The following is a 19,217-nucleotide window of genomic DNA, read 5'->3' as shown; positions in this document are numbered from 1 at the left end:
TTTTAACCAATCATGTTTTATGTTGTTAATGCCAGATCACCAAGGCACTCAAGAAACATACAGAGTAATGATAAGTTGGTTAAATCAAGATGGTTTCTTGGTGTACTGAAATGAATGGTTTACAAATTAAACTAAATCATTTATTTAAAGAGGCATTATGGTAGAGCTAAATTTGTCCATTGCATGCTGTTTTTATGGCAATAAATTATTATAGCCATTTATTCACATGATAAGCCCATCATAGACTGGCGATAAAAGGCTTGTCAATAGAGTTATACACAGCTTTATATTGTTATATATGAAAAATCTCACTCGTATTAAAAAGTAATACAATTGTAATACATTCTAATTGCATCCACTGCCAGAGATCCAATAAAGGTAGCCGTTTATAACTTCTTTCAGAATTAAATAATTTGACTGAAATTTTCAATATAATCATTTTTCATTATCTATTTTTGAACTATTATAGTGAGAACATCCAGTTTTAAATCTCACATAATGTCTCTTTAACAAACCTGTTTCAATAATAACACAAATAGGTCCACTAATACGCCCACTAGTAGAAATAGCTAGTTAGCAGTGGACAATTCCCCGTCCCCCTCCCCCTCCAAAACACACCCACCCAACCCTTTACCGTCCAAGACTGAGAAAATTCTACCAAGAACTTTGCCCTACATCACATTCACAAGTTCAAAAAAAAAAACCCACAAATAAATGAAAAGAGAAATCTTTTTAACTTGTTTAAAACTTACTATATGAAAATTTTAAAAATAATTTGGTCTGCTAATTCTCTAATACACAGAGCCACAGGTTCATCAAGAACTTTGTCCTATATTGACTTTGTCCTGTATTGAGTTCACAAGCTTTCCTATAAGTCTGATCATAAATGGGAAGATAACTCTAAAAAAATCTGTCAAGAACTCGGACCAGTAGATTGTTCATAACAAATTACAGACAATGACAACAATACATGTATACCTCTATGAAATGTGGGCGTATACAAATCTGATATAAAGTTCATTTGGATTTCATCTTTTCATCAAAAGATTACAATCTGAGTAATAAATGAATATTCATATTACACAGTTGAACACAATGATGGATCATTTTATGATCTACTATTAAAAATATATTGTGATGTAATAACATCTGGTAAATCAACACAATTTATCATTTTTTAGTCAACTATCTGACTGGGTTCAAGTAATTGAATTTTAATTATGTTAATTATGTTCTCTGACATGCAATTTAAAGGAGCTAAGTCGCTAATATTTGGGACCTAGAAATTGACACAAATGGGTCGCAACACATACAATAATGTAATATGAATGTATATAAATTGATTTACATTCAATCGTTTCTGTTTTTACTGTAATTTCTAATCAGTTAGGTTTGGCGAAATACGCCAGTATTCTCAATCGAATTTTAATCTCTAGCATCTGGTTTTTCCAGTCTACGCCGATAGTATTTATTGGGCATGCTCTCCAGATAAGAATATAGCATCACCGTTTGAAATGACTTGTGGAATATGCCTAGCCTCGTTTTTGAGTCCCTTATTACAAATAGCGCTGAAACGCATTATGGTACACGATTCGTGTACTAATTCTAAAATGTTTATTTTGTCTTAAATATTGGATATCAGAAGGTTATCTTTTCCCGGTAAGATCAAAACATCAATTTTGATTTAAAGTGACAAATAAATCGTGTTTTCAATGTCGAAGATTTTGGATGATATTGAGTTAGAGACTTAGCTACTTTAAAAGTGGTAGATTTCTCAGCGAAAGCCAACGAGACACTGACTGGCAAAATTAGTAGATGGACAATAATGTTTTTAAGAAAGAAGATCAAACAAGCCAATGGTGAGGCTGATGTTCCCCGCCTCAATCACAAAATAAATAGATGACACTCATTAATTGTATGTTTATCTTTCTGTAAAGCTTCAAGCAATCCAACTTAAATATAGCGTTAGCAGAAAATGTTCACGACTGAACTTAGTCAAGCTTTGATGTAACAAAACTATACACCAAGTTTCACCACTATTACTTAATTAGAAATAAAGCTATCGTAACCCAAAGCATCAACCAGACATATTTTTTATCTCTGTTTAGCCTAATCAGTAAATGCTCATCATCGAACTGCATCAAGGCATTTACTTAATTAACACCAACATCAACATTCTATTCATGTGACAGACAGCCGAAACCCATTTTAACAGATCCTTGCTTTCTTCGAAAGGCAGGAGACAATGAGGCAGAATTGTCATATGAGAATTAAGTGATGAGTAAAATTGTGAAGCTAATTAGCATTACGATGATCAATGATGATGGACACAAAATGAAAACATTGAACTATAAATAGATTTAATCATCAAATAAAAAATGATTGTGGTTCTTCTTCATCCTCTGATTCTGTAGTTTCACGAGAAGTTTTGTTTTCAACAATTTCTATTCCAGTGTCATTAGCACTATTGTTATCATCAGCAGTTACTTGCTGCTCATCGCTTGTGGAGCTGAACTGTTCGTTCATTTCCTGAATTTGTATGTTCATTTCTTCTGTCATCTGAACAAGATTTTCGGCCATTTCTAACAAGGATACATGTCCCGAATCACTATGAGCTGTTGAGTTAGTAAAAGATTGGTTGTCATTTCCTATATCTGACGCCACACTCGTTTCACTGTAGTCTTCTTGTTTGTCTGAAGTGTTTCCGTTAGTTTTATCAATCGGTGACGAAAAAGCCATTGGTTCAAGAACAAGGCCAAATTCAGGATGTTTGGACAAGCTCAAAATGGCTGCCTTACAAGCCTTGTCCACATGGGATTCTTCTGTCTGGCTGCTTTCTTCAGAACTAATCTCAGCATTATTGGTTGTTTCAGATGGGGATTCCTGGACCCAGGCTTCGCGTGGTTTCCCGCTTAAAGTTGAGGGAAGTAAAAAGGCACTACTTTCTGGTGGAGACATTTCACTCAAAGAGGGATTACTTTTACATGTTTGGGGAAAGAGATGGGTATCTTTATTAAAGATGGCAGCAAAATCTTTTGATGTGAAATGCACCATTTTGTCGCCTTCATCTGAATGGATATTGGACACCGATAAATCTTTAATAATACCAAAAGTATTTGATGATCCGGCCCACGAATTTCGCGTCTCCTCACCCTCGACCCTTGCACAAGCTCCCAACTGTTCGAGACATTTTTCACACGTACATGATGGCAGATGAACACTGTTTGTTGTAGTATCGTTAGAATATAAATCCTCCACACTTTTATTTGGCACTCGTTGAACTATTGTTGACATATTTTCATCAAAACGACTACTGCTACACCTTCTATGATGGCTGGCTATATGACCTTCAGGTTTATTTATAGACTCAGATTCTACACCTGAAACAACAAGTTTAATGATAATGATGAGCAGTCACATGCCCGAGGTGAACTCCTTGATTGTATAGGGCCTACTCTGGTCAGGGGGGTTGGATGGCTGAATGGTTAGCACGTGCACGTTGCATCATAAGGTCTGTCATTGAGTCAACTGGCGTGGTTTCGATTCCCCGGTTGTATGTGACAAGGAGTAATGTCGCCTGTCCAACCTCATCGGTTTTCTCCAGGTCCTCAAGTTTCCTCCCACTGCTAAAGACCCCTATGCACAAGCAAATTATTGAAATATAAATTGAACCATATATTAGTCCCGAAATTATCTAGTTTGTGTTGAGTGGATGTTAAACCCCATTTCTCTCTCCCTACTCTGGTCTCGCTTATTCAAACACAGATCCACAATATTAGCTAAAAATATTAGCCTACCTATATTCAAAAGGCTACGTTCTTTACTTCCTGTCGAGTACAATAGTTACCTTGTATATCTAGCTGATTGGGACAGACTGACATTATTAAATTGAAAATCATTTGTAGAGATAGGTTTCGATCAGAATACTGCTACTCTTTATTGTTTTTTTTTATGTGCTTCCCAATGTGTACACTGGACCATGGTTTTTCGTACCGTCCGAATAAAGATGTAGAAACATACAAATGTGATGTTTTGTAATGTTGGGAGCACTGAAATTACATTTCTGCTTAGTCTCGAAGGCCATGTGTTCACCTCTTACCTAACAGGTGATGCTAAAACCCATAACTCCCAAAAGAAACTAAGCCACTGCCAATGGGTGTTTTTTAAAAAAATATGTTGAGTGCTAACAAAACCATGAAACCACTGGCCTTAAATTTCAAAGAAGTGTTTAACATGACAGACTGCTAACTGTACCTTTGGGTATCGTAGAAGATATTTCAATGACTCTTTGTAATTCTATATCAAGTTTCTCCATGGGAGTCAAATCATTTGGTTTAGAAGCCGAACCTAGACTATTGGATCTAGGTCTTGTAGCAGCAGTTGGTTGACTCGAGTTGATTTTCTGTGGACTTGATCCTGTAGCTATACCACTTGTTGATGGTTCACTGAAAAAGTATCACAATAATCTAAAACCATCTGCATTTAAAAACACAACAAACAATTATATGGAAGAACTGGTTGTTATACATACATACAAGTGTTTTCTTAACCTTTTCAAACACAAATGACAGTTTGTACTATTCATTTGTTTGTGGGACATGGTTTCGATTCCCTGGTTGTACGTGACAAGGAGTAGGGTTGCCTGTTCAACCTCATGTGTTTTCTTCGGGTCTCCCGGTCCCCCCCCCCCCCATTGCTAAAGACCCTATGTGCAAGTGCATTATCAAAATAAAATTGAACCATATGTTAGTCCTGAAATGACCTAGTTTGAGTCGAGTGGACGTTTAAACCCATTTCTCTCTCTCTGGTTCCACCAAGGAAGATATTGCAGACAAATGAAACATTGGTTGGTAGTACTAGAAGTTGATTGTTGCAATGATAAATGATACATTGGTGAAATAAAAAGATCACTAGACAGAATGATTGCAGAACACATGTTTAGAGTTAGTACCAATGCTCAATCACTAAAGGATTATCTTCAATTAAGTCCTGGTTAACATGAACTAGGTATTTTCAAACATACTGTGTCCTCTCTAAGCTAAGTGTGTGTACACAAGATTTCCAACGAGCACATGAAGAAAATTAAAGTTTTAGGCCATATAATAAAATATTCTGGTTCTTTAGATACCACAGCATCACTTAATGATTCATTTTGATTAGTGATGGTACAGGTTTAGATTCTACAACGTAGCTGTCTGTCATCACCCTCGGTAGGCACATATATAACTATATTGTATAACCTGTCATCACCGTCTGAAGGTACATAAAGCTAAATTGTAAATAACTATATTGTATAACCTGTCATCACCCTCTGAAGGTACATATAACTATACCCTATAACCTGTCATCACCCTATATAGGCACATGTATAACTATATTGTATATAACTATATTGTATAACCTGTCATCACCCTCTGAAGGTACATATAACTATATCCTATAACCTGTCATCACCCTCTGTAGGCACATGTATAACTATATTGTATATAACTATATTGTATAACCTGTCATCACCCTCTAAAAGTACATATTATATAACTATATTGTATATAGCTATATTGTATAACCTGTCATCACCCCCAGAAGGTACATGTATAACTATATTGTATATAACTATATTGTATAACCTGTCATCACCCTCTGAAAGTACATATAACTATATTGTATAACCTACCTGTCATCACCCTCTGTAGGTACGTATAATAAACCTGTATCACGTAGATACTGTAATCTTGACATCTCTAATGCTCTCAATAAATCCATATGTTCATCTAATATAACCTCAGGTATTTCTTCTATAATAATAAACAGTATATATAATGTTATCCAGGTTAGTGAACAAAATAATATGAAATACGAGAGAGAGAGAGAGAAATGGGGTTTAACGTCCACTCGACACAAACTAGGTCATTTCGGGACTAACATATGGTTTGATTTTATTTCAATAATTCGCTTGCGCGTAGGGGTCTTTAGCAGTGGGAGGAAACCGGAGGACCCGGAGAAAACCCACGAGGTTGGACAGGCGACCCTACTCCTTGTCACGTACAACCGGGGATTCGAAACCACGCCAGTTGACTCAATGACAGGCCGTATGATACAGCACGCACGTGCTAACCATTCGGCCACCCAACCCCCCGCAATATGAAATACACAATACTATGAAATACACAATACTATGAAATACACAATACTATGAAATACAATTACTGTTTATTACTAAGCGATGTTTCACTTCTCTGGGGGGTTGGATGGCTGAATGGTTAGCGTGCACGCGCTGTATCAAAAAGTCTGTCATTGAGTCGACTGGCTTGGTTTTGAATCCCCGGTTGTACGTGACAAGGAGTAGGGTCGCCTGTCCAACCTCGTGGGTTTTCTCCCACTGCTAAAGAACCCTACGCGCAAGCGAATTATTGAAATAAAATTAAACCATATGTTAGTCCCCAAATGACCTTGTTTGTGTCGTGTGGACGTTAAACCCCATTTCCCCCTCTCTATGAACCAAATTGATAGGCCTGTTTGAAATCCAAGTGGGAAGATTATCTAGCATTGGTATTTTTTGTTTCGTTAAGTAGATAAATGTTAAATAAACAATCTGAGTATACATTAGCGTGGCGGCATGTCAGGATGCTAGTACAATAAGGTGGATGAGTACCATTTCATACAATCTGCCCAAAATAGTCATTTTTCATATTTTTAGACCAAAACACTGAAATTGACATACTGTGATAAGATAAAATCTGCTAAAAATTGATTTATTTGAAATAAACAAATGATTTTATCTAAAAACAATGGCAATTGTCCACCTTATTGCACTAGCGTCCTCAATTGTTTGGAAGGCAACTGTCCTGCTCCTGTGCTATCATAGACACACCATGTATGTGATATTATATCTAACCTTTTTGTTCATTAGCTATCTGTTGTTCTTGATCTGCACGTTGACAACTAGGACTACAATAATCATGTATCTCTCCTGTACGAGGGTTTGGTGCTCTCGGTCTGGTACATCCTGATTTATAACATTTACCTGTAACAACAATAAAACATCTTGACATGTGTAATAAACATTGGGTATACTTGACTGCTACAACTCATTTCACTCAATTCCACAAACAGTCAATCTGGTTAAAACACAGATCCTATTTCGTTTCGTTTTTATAGTTCAAAATTTCGTTTTACTTGTCTTTACTACACTTGGATCTGGGAGAGTTGTTATTTAACTTGTGTTCTGAATGGTGTCAGGGATAAGCCAATGAAATGGTCTGTTACTGCGAGCTTTAGGCGTGTTTTTCGCGGAACTGTGGGTAATCCACTAGTAACATCAATGCTGATTGGTTAATCAAATGTCTGACGTCATAGGGTCATAAGTCGGTCTTTTGACTCCTGACGTGACCTATCACTATAACTTGTCAGATCTTCATGTAGTGTAGGCCATTGAAAGTATAAAAAAACGAAACGAAATATAGATCTGTATTTTAATCAGATTGACAAACAGTAACAATCAAGAGAACATGAGGATTTTGGGCAACAATTGCAACTGAAAAACAAAAGATGTCATAATCTATGTCATTGTGGGACTAGCATATAGTAGAATTTTTATCAATAATTCCATGATGCGTAGTTTTTTTTCAAAGCACATACAAACTTCGATCAAAACCATACCATTTGACAAAAATAAGTCACTTGGAAAGCATTTGAATCAAAATGGATTCACACTCTCGCAATGGATGCCTCAACGATAAGATTTAGCCACGAAGTGTTCCCATCCTCTTTGTTTACATTTGACTCAATGACAAACTTTACAATCAAAAGCACAGACATTAAACCACACTTGTACTCCCACACCCCATCCAACACACTTCAATTCAGAATGTTCCGGATTGACAGTTGAGCATCTTTTTTTACACTCGAGGGAAAAAACACTGTAAAAATCATTCCTGATGTGAGTCTAAAATAGGTATTCAACGTTCACTCAAAGGACCCAGAGAAAACCCACAAAGTTGGGCAGGCGACTCACTCCTTGTCACAAACAGTACAAGCTTGGAAGGACAGGGGTGCTATAGGCTATGCTTGTTCCCTGAACCATTTTCATCCTTTTGAAATAAAATATTGTTTATATAAAAACAAAAGCTTGGGATCGAAACCATGTCCTCTGACTCAATGACATTCTTATGATCGCGTTAGACCATAAACGTAATCTGATTTTGTGTTAATACCAGCTAGCCAATGATTTACATCTATGAATAATAGATCATCTATAAAAAAATAAATAAACTATCATACCATGTTCAAAGAGAAAAATGTGGAATCGGCAGTAAATGGATTTTTAATTACGTCCCTAATTCTAATATATTGTGTACCATAATTACGTAATGATGTAATAGCTACATCAGCTTCTGAATCATCCGAATCTTCAGCTGGCCAATCAAGATATGCCATCACGTTGGTATGACGACCGGATGCATCTTTAATCCATGGATTAGACGGATCAACCTCTTTTATAGATGCCATTATGGCCTTCTTTAAATCTTCCTATAATAAAGAGAAATAAATAATAGGACAAATTAAAGCCTAAAATGAACCTATGAGTTACTAGACATGATCATTTTTTTAAGCAGTCGATCAATAGCAGCTATTTTTAACAAAAAACTTTAAAACTCAAAACAGCTATTTTGAAAAAATTATTACTACTTTAAACCAATCGCATCTATTTTTAAAAGATTTGTTAAAACTCAAAAATAATTGTAGCTATTTTTTAAAAAAACCCATTAAAACTCTAAATCAATCATAGGTATTTCTAAAACCCCCATTAAAACTCTAAACCAATTGCAGCTATTTTTAAAATAAATCATTGAAACTCTAAACCAATCGCAGCTATTTTTAAATTAAATCATTGAAACTCTAAACCAATCGCAGCTATTTTTAAAATAAATCATTGAAACTCTAAACCAATCGCAGCTATTTTTAAAATAAATCATTGAAACTCTAAACCAATTGCAGCTATTTTTAAAATAAATCATTGAAACTCTAAATCAATCGCAGTTATTTTTAAAATAAATCATAGAAACTCTAAACCAATCGCAGCTATTTTTGAAAAAATCATTAAAACTTTAAACCAATCGTAGCAACTTTTTAAAAAAAAAATCATTAAAAATGCTAAAATAATCGCAGTTATTTTTTAAAAAAAAACTAACTTTAAAACTCTAATCCAATCATAGTTATTCTTTAAAACTTTAAACCAATCGTAGAAACTTTTTAAAAAAAAATCATTAAAAACGCTAAAATAATTACAGTTATTTTTTTAAAAAAAAAAACTTTAAAACTCTAATCCAATTATAGTTATTCTTTAAAAACATCATTAAAACTCCAGACCAATCATGGCCATTTTTTTAATGTTTACCATATAAAAACAAAATCAAGCTGAAAAACTCCAATCTCAAAAGATATGAAAACATATTTAACAGCTTACATCTTCTAACTCCATGCTGTATTTTCGTCTACGCTTTTTACGTAGTGATGGAGGTGTTTCTGGAGGTACTAGACCTTTAGATATAGCGATTAAAAATTCTAATCTCTTTCTCTGTACTATCAGAGCTTGCTCAATAATCTTCTTCCGTGGTGTTCTAAGATACAGTCGGTTGACCATCTGTGATAAGATTTCCGTGCATTCTTCTAATTCAGTCTGTAAATTAAATAAATTCAGTCTTTAATCATTTTATACAAAATTTTTTTATTCAACAGAAGGCATTAACAGATTTTCCAGTGTGGTTTCCCATTGTGAGTGGTACAGGATGAAGACCCTTGCAACAAGAACAGTGTCTATTCATTTGGATAGGTAAAAAAAAAACCAAGGAAATGTGTACACATTGGCATACATGTAAAAGAACCATTGCATATTTTAGTTCAAAGAGATGACGGAATCGTAGCTGTATAGACTTTATAGTACAGTGTATGGTTTCTGTACATCTTCATTGCTGCCGAAAAGTAAGATGATAAAACCCCATTTCATTTGATATCATAAAGGTAACTACACCGAAAATCAAAATACTTATTCTACCATACTGAAACAAGAAACTTTGGTTCTAGGTTTATTGCTGAATAGAAATTGAAATTCTGCTACTTTTACCTGCCACAATATATTTAATGGACCATTACAAGTAATCCAAACATGATGGATGAGAAACATTTTACCTCTTAAAGATATATTATGTAATATCTACATAAAGAGCTGGCCATTCTTACTATAACAGTTCAAAAACAGATATTGAAAAATAGATATTGAAAAATGAATATATTGAAAATTTCAGTCAAATTACTTCGTTCAGAGTGAAGTTTTGAATGTTTGAAGTTTTGACAAGAAATAGCCAACCACTGGCAGATAGAAATTTTACCCACAATTCATTCATATATTCTTGATTGTCAAGTACTATTGCCACGATAATATAGTCTTGACTGTCAGTTCCTATATCGCCAGTCTCCAGCCATATTAGCGTTTAATGCACTAATGGCGAGTATGGTCTAAGTCATCCAAAGGTCTAGAGAGTTGATTATATAATTATTTATATAACACTTAAAGCCAGAAAAACAACAGGAAATATCTCTTACATAATGTATCTTTAAACAAGTTACACATTCTAACCTGCATAAATTCAAAAACAATCTTTTTATATCCTGGTCCATCTAGATAATAACCATATACATACGATGATTTTAATACACGTCTTGCCTTCAACAACTGATGCACGGCATGTTCTACAAATTTAGTCTCTGCATTAGCTGTAGCTGTAGTTATAAAATAAATTCCATGTGTAAAAGAAGTGGAAACATACCTTGTAAGACAAAGTAACATATTTACACAGGGCATATTAAAGAAGCTTATTGTTATTTTTGGGACTATTTCTAATTTTTCATGGCTTAAACTATACTAAAATGAACTCAAATTGGTAACTTAATCTGTAATTAGAATAAAAGTTATCGTGCTCCCATGTCTTCCAAAGGCGGGGTCTGAACTTACCAGGATCAGTAACGGCCTCGGCTAATTTCATCATTTTATTACGGGCTGTTTTAAGTAGAGGTTCTTCCAGCTATAAATGTAATATTATGTAACATTTCAAATTGAATACCAGTGCATGTGTCTTTTTGCAAAGTGTGTTTTGCAATATTTTCTAGTTGTTCTAAAATGACATTTGGTCTTTCCTCTTTGTAAAAGATGAGCATGTCCACACAGCAGTAATGTCTCGGATACAGTTTATCATAAAGGAAAACTTTGATGTTTGCCAAATTTGATATTTTGGCAAAGGGAGGAAAACACAAGCCTAGAAAGTCATGGAATGCTGAATATCAATAGGGTTTGTCTTCTCATGAATCCATCGAAAACTGTACGTAGCCTCTATCGCATTCACAAGCCGACAGACCGGATGATGACATAACACGCCCACAGTGAATTGTTGACATATAAAAACAAATTTTATCTCTATCAATGTAGCCCTAAGAAATACAAATATATATTTTGCAAAACTGTATTTCTAAAAAAATAAAACTTACTTTGAAACTGTTTTCATGGTTTTTAAATCGTGTATAATAATGTACAAATCTATTCAATTCCTGCATACGTAGATTTTTTTCTTCCGCCTGTAAAAGGATAAAACAAACATCAGTATATTGCAGTCATCTTTATGCATTTGAACTAATGAAAACAGGCTTACTCCATGCAGTGTGCTATTAGATAAATTTTGCCCAGACAGCGACACTACAGTCTACTCTGTATTTTGAGTTCAAACTGTCAAGGGTTATCTTCTTCCCATTCAAAATGACTCATCACAGTTATTCCTTGCCAGGACCTCCATCCTGCAGTGCTGCCAAAGAGACCCACGGAAGGGAACCCAAGGTCTCCTGGTTAGTGAGCCAGCGAATTAATTACTGACTGAACCATCACAGGTCTGGTTTTCAGAAAAATAAAAGTAGACTTTACCTTAATAGCCTGCTCACACTTATTAAACAGGTTATTTATTTATCATTATTTATTTATTATTAAAATTACTTAGCACACAGGTGGGTTAGTGATAGTCTAACCATTGCTATTTGTGTATATAGTATATGTTATTCATTATCCAGCTTATCATAACAGTTTTAAAAAAAAATGCACAACTCGAAGTACCAAACAGTTTGGCTTTATTTGACGCTTGCAGTTGCGATGTTACTAAGGGATCAATCAGTCACTATTTAGGATTTTTTTTTCTTCAAAAAGCACATTTTTAAAACTCTTTTAACATTCATATCGAAGATAAAAAAAAAACTATTAATGACAAAGGCTAAACTGCCCCATTAATACATTTATAGACAAATTATAGAATAAAAAAACAATATAATTACCTCTGTTAATACTTGTGAGGTTTTTTCTTCAACTTTTTTCACCACTTCATATCGATTACATTTGAAATATCCACCTGTACTCGAGTTGTGTCTCTTCCATTGTTCTAGACATACCCAACAAAAATCATGTTTACACTGCAAAATAAATAACAAAACATCATGTTTCCACTACAAAATAGATAACAAAACATCATGTTTACACAACAAAATAGATAACAAAACATCATGTTTACACTGCAAAATAGATAACAAAACATCATGTTTACACTACAAAATAATAAAATATGTCTACAGTGATGACAAATTATTCTGGTTTGTGTATAGTCACTGTGTCTGTAATAAAGACCATCTAAAGTAATGATTATCTTAAACAAACTATTCACCTTTAATAAAAACAATCTACATTAATGTGTGTACAAACTATATACCTTTAATAAAGACAATCTACAGTAATGTGGTACAAACTTTTTACCTTTAGTAAAGACCAACTACAGTAATGAGTGTACAAACTATTCACATCTACAGTAATGAGTGCACAAAGTTGTTACCTTTAATAAAGACCATTACAGTAATGAGTATACAAAAAACTATTTACCTTTGAGCATTTCATATGATTACAACCTTCATTTTTCTGTATAGGTGATTTACAGTTGGGACAGGGTTTGGAATTAGTCACTAACCATAAACAATTAGCAGCACTCTCTGTTTCTATTTCTGTACCAGACACTAAAATGAAAAAAAAAAAAATTGAAAACAAAAGATTTATCAAATTGGTTAAATATTTACAAAGATATGATATAAACAAGCCAGCACCACCTAAAAGCTTTTGCTAAAATATTTTAAAAGGTCTTTTCTTAATCTGATTGAATTCAGGCCGGCCGATGAACTACCACTGATATACTGATCTTGTTTTCTTAATTAAATGTTTTAGAGTAAATTAAGTCATGAAATATTAGATTGTGTTAGAAAAATGAAAAGATGATCAGTGGGTTTACATTATGGTCATATTTTCAATAATCATGATTCGGTGTGCAGTATAAATATATACACAATATGTTTGATCTTTAGTGAAATAAATTCTTGATATTTTGTTGCGCATTCTATGCTATCAATCATCCCTGCACTTACTTTGTTCAGGCTTGACTTCTGCTACCTTATTATACCATTTATCCCAATTATCACAACTACATGGTTCATGGGCTTCTTTTAAACATTCCCTAATAAGGAAAAAATGTACAAAAAATAAATAGATATAGGCAATAAGGAGAAAAGGTACAAAATATGAAATAGGTGTAGGTAATAAGAAAATATAGACCATTGGTTTTATCGGTTAGGCTAGGGTCCCACTATCACAATTCGTGCTGCGATTGAAATCGTGGAGTAATCGTCTTGATCATATCAAAACATATCCGAACGTATCTGCAAGTACCAGGTCGTGGATTCAATAGGGACCATCCTATCGTAGCGCACGAAAGTGGGAACCTAGATTTAACAGTCCTGAAATGTGTCTATCAATAAATAAGGTGCAAATATTTTCTTCCTAAAGGATATCAGACCTTAGTCATCATGTACCTTCTTTACTGAAAGATTGCAGCCAAATAAAATATGATCCCAAATTATCTAAATGTTATGTATTTACCAGCAGAAATAATGTTCATTGCCACAATCAACACCTCTAGAAGTATCACTGGGTATTCTAGGATGTCCTGCGTTTGTAGCCGCAGAACCATCAAGATCTGGTAGTTTAACAGCTCGACCACAACCAGGATATGGACACCATTTCATATCAGGATTACTTTCAACAAATGCCTAAATTTTAAAAAATATAAAACATTCTTTGAACTATTTTAAGACAATCTTCAGACAAGAATTTTTAACAGTTACTACAGTATGACCACAACCTCGCTACATGTCCAATGTTCTGCACATGATAGACCAAATCTCTGTGGAGTGAAGTAACAAACCACCGAAACACGTTTCAATCGATATTGCCCAGTTCTCATGATGATGACTGCCATTTCCACAAATTTTGGTTTAAATATGATTAAGTGGATAAATTTTTAATCTGGGGAATTTTTTTAAGCTTTGTTTATCTTTTTTTTATCATTCATTCGTTCTGTGCTATACTCATTCATTACACTGAGAATTATCACAACTACATATCAGCTTGGCTGTCTTCTTAAATTACACTTATATAAGTACAATTCTTGCCAGAAGAATGGTTGAGTTATGTCAATTAAAGCCAGGTGATACTAATATACGGAATAAAATGTCTTATCCAACATGACAATAATTTCATGTTGTGCTCCGTAACTGATTGATAAAAACTGTAAGCTTATAAATTTAACTGCGATGGATTTCCTGCCATGGTTTACTGTAATTACAACCAGTAAGAATTACTGTATATATTACCTGTATATCAAACTGTAAATATTTGATAGCCATAGGACGGGAGACAACTTTCTCTATAGTTTCTAATGGTACTAATTTACTACAATCATAAGCTGGACATGTTATATGATGAGCATCTCCTTCTTGTATTTTCAGATTTAGATATCTACAAAATATTATTTCAATAAATTAATAAAATAAGATCTAATTAATGTAAATATAAAATCCAAGGAAACCAGCACCTTTCTTTTTTTTTTCCATGCAAATATTTGTATTTCAATAAATTAAATAAATAAGATCTAATTAATGTAAATATAAAATCCCAGGAAACCAGCAGCTTTCTTAGCCATGCAAATATTTGTAGTGAGGGGAGCCACGGTGGCACAGAGAGTAATGACCTTGTTCACTGAAGATGATGTCTTGGGTTTGATCCTGGGGTTGGCCGAGAACATTTCCAGGGGTTATCCAGTCTGGCTTCTGCTTGTCAGTGGTGCAGAATTGCATGGCCTGGCAAGGGATAACTTCTAGTTGATACTTATGTTGTAACCAATGATCGGCACATTAATAGCAACACACTGGCAACCACATACTAAACTTATGCTGCCTGCCTATAATTACTTGAGAACAGACACTAAGCTAGTTGACCAACATTCGAAAACACTAAGCATACTTCGAGAATATTGAAAAATATTTATCCCTCTTGTATTTACAAAAACAGAAGAGGTTTATTTAGTCTTTGCATGTGACATGTGAAACGGAGTAGAAATGCATTACAAAATATTATACTAATTTTTGGATATGGCGGCCATTCAGGGCAGAGATCTATTCTCGAAGTAAATAGTTCTTTGAGTGCAAAATGCTGCAACCATATACAAGAGTGAGAGAGAGAGAGAAATGGGGTTTAACGTCCACTCAACACAAACTAGGTCATTTCGGGACTAACACATGGTTCAATTTTATTTCAATAATTCGCTTGCGCGCAGGGGTCTTTAGCTTTGGGAGGAAGCTGGACGACCCGGAGAAAACCCACAAGGTTGGACAGGCAACCCTACTCCTTGTCTCGTACAACCGGGGATTCGAAACCCCGCCTGTTGACTCAATGACAGACTGTATGATACAGCGCAGCATGCACATGCTAACCATTCGGCCATCCAACCCCCCATACAAGAGAGAAATTTGACTATCTGTTTATAAAACTATCTACATGTAGAAATACATGTTTACCTTTCCCAACATTCCTTACAGAAATGATGATCACAAACAACACATGTATGTACAGTTTCATCTGTTGATGTATATGAGCACGTACAAATATCACACTGAAAAAATACCAATAAAGCTGTATTCCTAAACACTGACTGACAAAAATTTGATTTAAAAAAAGATAATTGAAATAATTCGAAAATGAAACAATTAGTCATTTTGTTATGAAAGAAGTGTTAAGCAAAGTCAGCAGTGCTAGTTCTACCATTATCACAAATCAGGGATTCCATTGATTCTGAATTCCGTTAACTATTAGACAATACATGTAATCCCGCACTAAATTCGTGCAATTCATTGTGTCCTTGATATCAAGACATGTTTTATTGCACAAAAACACCCCTTTAAATTTAACCTTATTTACACTACAAAAATAGGATATCGCTCAGTTCGGACCTGGACCCTCACTGCTGGTTCTCAATAGTGTAAATGGGTTAAATCATTCAGACCTGCCCACGAAAAGGGATGGTTTCCATATGGGATCAAATATGGTTCTAAAGTATGGCTTTAAAGAGAGAGAAAGCAAGAAATGGGGTTTAACAACCACTCGACACAAACGAGGTCATTTCGGGACTAACAAATGGTTCAATTTTATTTCAATAATTCGCTTGCGCATAGTGATCTTAAGCAGTGAGAGGAAAACGGAGGACCCGGAGAAAACCCACGAGATTGGACAGACGACCCTACTCCTTGTCACGTAGAACCGGGGAATCGAAACCCCGCCAGTTGACTCAATGACAGGCCTTATGATACAGCACGCTCATGCTAACCATTCGGCCATCCAACCCCTGTATGGCTTTAAAAGAATATGACCCACGAGTTAATGCAGTACTTATGAATGTATGCAAAATGTATCAGCGTGACCTTAGCCAGAGCAAAGAGGTCCAAGAACAGTTTGGTCGATGACCAGATAAAAGACATAAATGTTCTGAGAACCGTTTAGTATTCCTCCTAATAACTATGTGCTTTGCATGGGATGATAATTATGTTAAAATGAAACTTACAATAGGATCAGGATTAGTAGGGCTAGATTTACTAGGACTTGGTAGTGGACTATTCAATTGATCTTGTACTTCAGGCATATCACTATACAAATTGGTGGGGGTCATGACCCCAGACTTTTCGCATACATCAACAGGGTTAGTCATCCATGCTTCCAGCAATGCCTCTCTGGACCACTCTGTAAGTCGAGAAAAAGATTACAACTGAATGCACTGTTACTATTCAAAATAAAATTGCGACAGAATGAAATGGGGTTTAACGTCCTATTTTTCTGCTCCATCTGGGCTAATGAAGACAGGCATACACCACGCAGTAATATATGACAGAAATTTTCCATGCGAACATGTACACAGGACCTTGTTTTGTTTTTCTTCTCATCTAAACAACTAGGTGCTACTTCTTGGCTACAATATTGATCTCGTCATTCAAGCAAATAAAAAGATCAGAACTTCTTGTCACACATGTAGGTACATGTAGTCTAGGGCTGAATATCTGAATTGATCATGATCACATATGTTGTGAATAATTTTGGGTGTACGAACTGGTATACTTTTGTTATAATATTCGGATCCTTGGATCCTGGGGTGTTAACCATACATACCATGATTGCGTAACAAAGCTTCGGCTGTAAATAATGGTACACTGAGCATGTCTGCAGTTTCTACTAGAAGTTGATCTTTAGCCTCTTGTAGATCTTGAGCACGTAAACCACTATATTCCTACAAAACAACATATAAATACTCGTACATATAATTGTCAATTATACACAACATATAAATACTCGTACATATACTTGTCAATTATACACAACATCTATATCGTACATATACTTGTCAATTATACACAACATATAAATACTCATACATATACACATCAATTATACACATCTATACTAATATTTGTGACTGTCGTTTGTCTAGACTAGAGCTGTCTCGAGGCTGAAATTTGGTGTATAGGGGTAGCTCGAATTGAGAAGTAACATAGACTAGGTGGTGTTGGCCTACCACTTCCGCTTTTGGAGTTACGGGCACAACACTCACAGCGCCAGGTTATGCACTAGTATAACTTAAAACATTTAAGACAATACTTTTATCAGAAATGAAAAGCTTCTTTGTCTCATGAGCATAAACACCGAAGGCTACATAAATTTAAAGTCAATCCGATATTAACTTTATCCTCTAGTGCCTCCACAAGCCAGTGTTTAGAAAATGTAGGCAAGCAATTGTGGATAGACGGGTGCATAAAACGAAAAGTCTTCTTCCCTGACAAATTTTCATACTCATAAAATTTCAATAGCAGAAGCATCAACATTACCTCAACAGGAATATTAAATAATTCTTCATCTTCCTCGGCTGCTTCTCCATCATTCTAAAAAAAATATATCTATTTCAAATACAATATACATGTAATACACATGATTTTAGCACTGTCACAAACCGCCAGAGTCATGGGAATAGATGACGCATCCCCATGAGCTAGTATCCGGTCATGCAATATGGAGAGCTTTTTGAGGCAGTATAGGGAGCTTTCTGCACACAGAGATCCATCTACTTCATTCCTTGAGAATAGATCTTTGCCCTAAACGGCATCCATATCCAAAAAATAGGATACTGTTTTGTAATGCATTTCTACTCTGTTTCACATCCGTCATACATGCAAAGACTAAATAAACTTTTTCAGATTTATTAAATGGAAGTAGAACAAAATTCTCAATCTATACTTCGACTAATATCGTCGAATTAGGACTTAAAATGTCAGTCAACTAGCTTAGTGTCTGTTCTCAAGTAGAGCTAACTGTAGACAGACAGTCTAAGTTTAGTATGTCCAGTGAGCAGTTGTTTCAGACTATGCAGTGATATACTGATGTGAATCATATCATTATCACCTATTATTTTCACTGGACAAGGGGAGTCAATACTTACCAAGTGCTGAAGGGTAGGTCTCCAGCAGAAGGGAAATAACTCTTGTTTTGCTAAAGAAACCAGTGAATGACATTTTGATATTTAAATGGATTTAAAATACAGATGTGACGTCATCCTTACTTTGATGTTGGAGTACCCTTATTTCAAATAATCGTACGGGCAATGTGCCAAGCGTAACTTGGTAAAATAATGAACTCGAGTGACGTATTTCATTGCAAAGCACGTGCAAGTGTCTGTATTTTAAGTTGTTTAATGGTCTCGAGCTTAAGACAT

At 34.9% G+C, this 19,217-nt stretch overlaps 1 protein-coding gene across 1 annotated transcript in view; it reads right to left on the bottom strand.

Annotated features, from left to right (window-relative positions):
• Nucleotides 1-547: 547 nt before the first annotated feature.
• Nucleotides 548-19,217, bottom strand: part of LOC126831724 (ankyrin repeat and IBR domain-containing protein 1) — a 36,473-nt gene continuing 17,803 nt past the window's right edge. Inside the window, exons 7-24 of the mRNA XM_050562374.2 lie at nucleotides 18,337-18,390; nucleotides 17,624-17,741; nucleotides 17,025-17,200; nucleotides 15,985-16,079; nucleotides 14,782-14,926; nucleotides 14,009-14,178; nucleotides 13,498-13,586; nucleotides 12,965-13,095; nucleotides 12,370-12,504; nucleotides 11,542-11,628; nucleotides 11,012-11,081; nucleotides 10,637-10,779; nucleotides 9,467-9,679; nucleotides 8,367-8,529; nucleotides 6,896-7,024; nucleotides 5,675-5,795; nucleotides 4,255-4,445; nucleotides 548-3,380 (exon numbers count right to left, since the gene is read on the bottom strand). Coding sequence (XP_050418331.1) covers nucleotides 2,368-3,380; nucleotides 4,255-4,445; nucleotides 5,675-5,795; nucleotides 6,896-7,024; nucleotides 8,367-8,529; nucleotides 9,467-9,679; nucleotides 10,637-10,779; nucleotides 11,012-11,081; nucleotides 11,542-11,628; nucleotides 12,370-12,504; nucleotides 12,965-13,095; nucleotides 13,498-13,586; nucleotides 14,009-14,178; nucleotides 14,782-14,926; nucleotides 15,985-16,079; nucleotides 17,025-17,200; nucleotides 17,624-17,741; nucleotides 18,337-18,390 — 3,243 coding nt within the window. The 3' untranslated portion in view covers nucleotides 548-2,367. The remainder of the gene's footprint in view (nucleotides 3,381-4,254; nucleotides 4,446-5,674; nucleotides 5,796-6,895; nucleotides 7,025-8,366; nucleotides 8,530-9,466; nucleotides 9,680-10,636; nucleotides 10,780-11,011; nucleotides 11,082-11,541; nucleotides 11,629-12,369; nucleotides 12,505-12,964; nucleotides 13,096-13,497; nucleotides 13,587-14,008; nucleotides 14,179-14,781; nucleotides 14,927-15,984; nucleotides 16,080-17,024; nucleotides 17,201-17,623; nucleotides 17,742-18,336; nucleotides 18,391-19,217) is intronic.

This window comes from Patella vulgata, chromosome 9 (genome assembly GCF_932274485.2).
Source record: "Patella vulgata chromosome 9, xgPatVulg1.2, whole genome shotgun sequence".
Classification (NCBI taxonomy): Eukaryota; Metazoa; Mollusca; class Gastropoda; family Patellidae; genus Patella; species Patella vulgata.
Note: the sequence above shows the minus strand (reverse complement) of the source record. Positions and strands in the feature narration are given on the sequence as shown.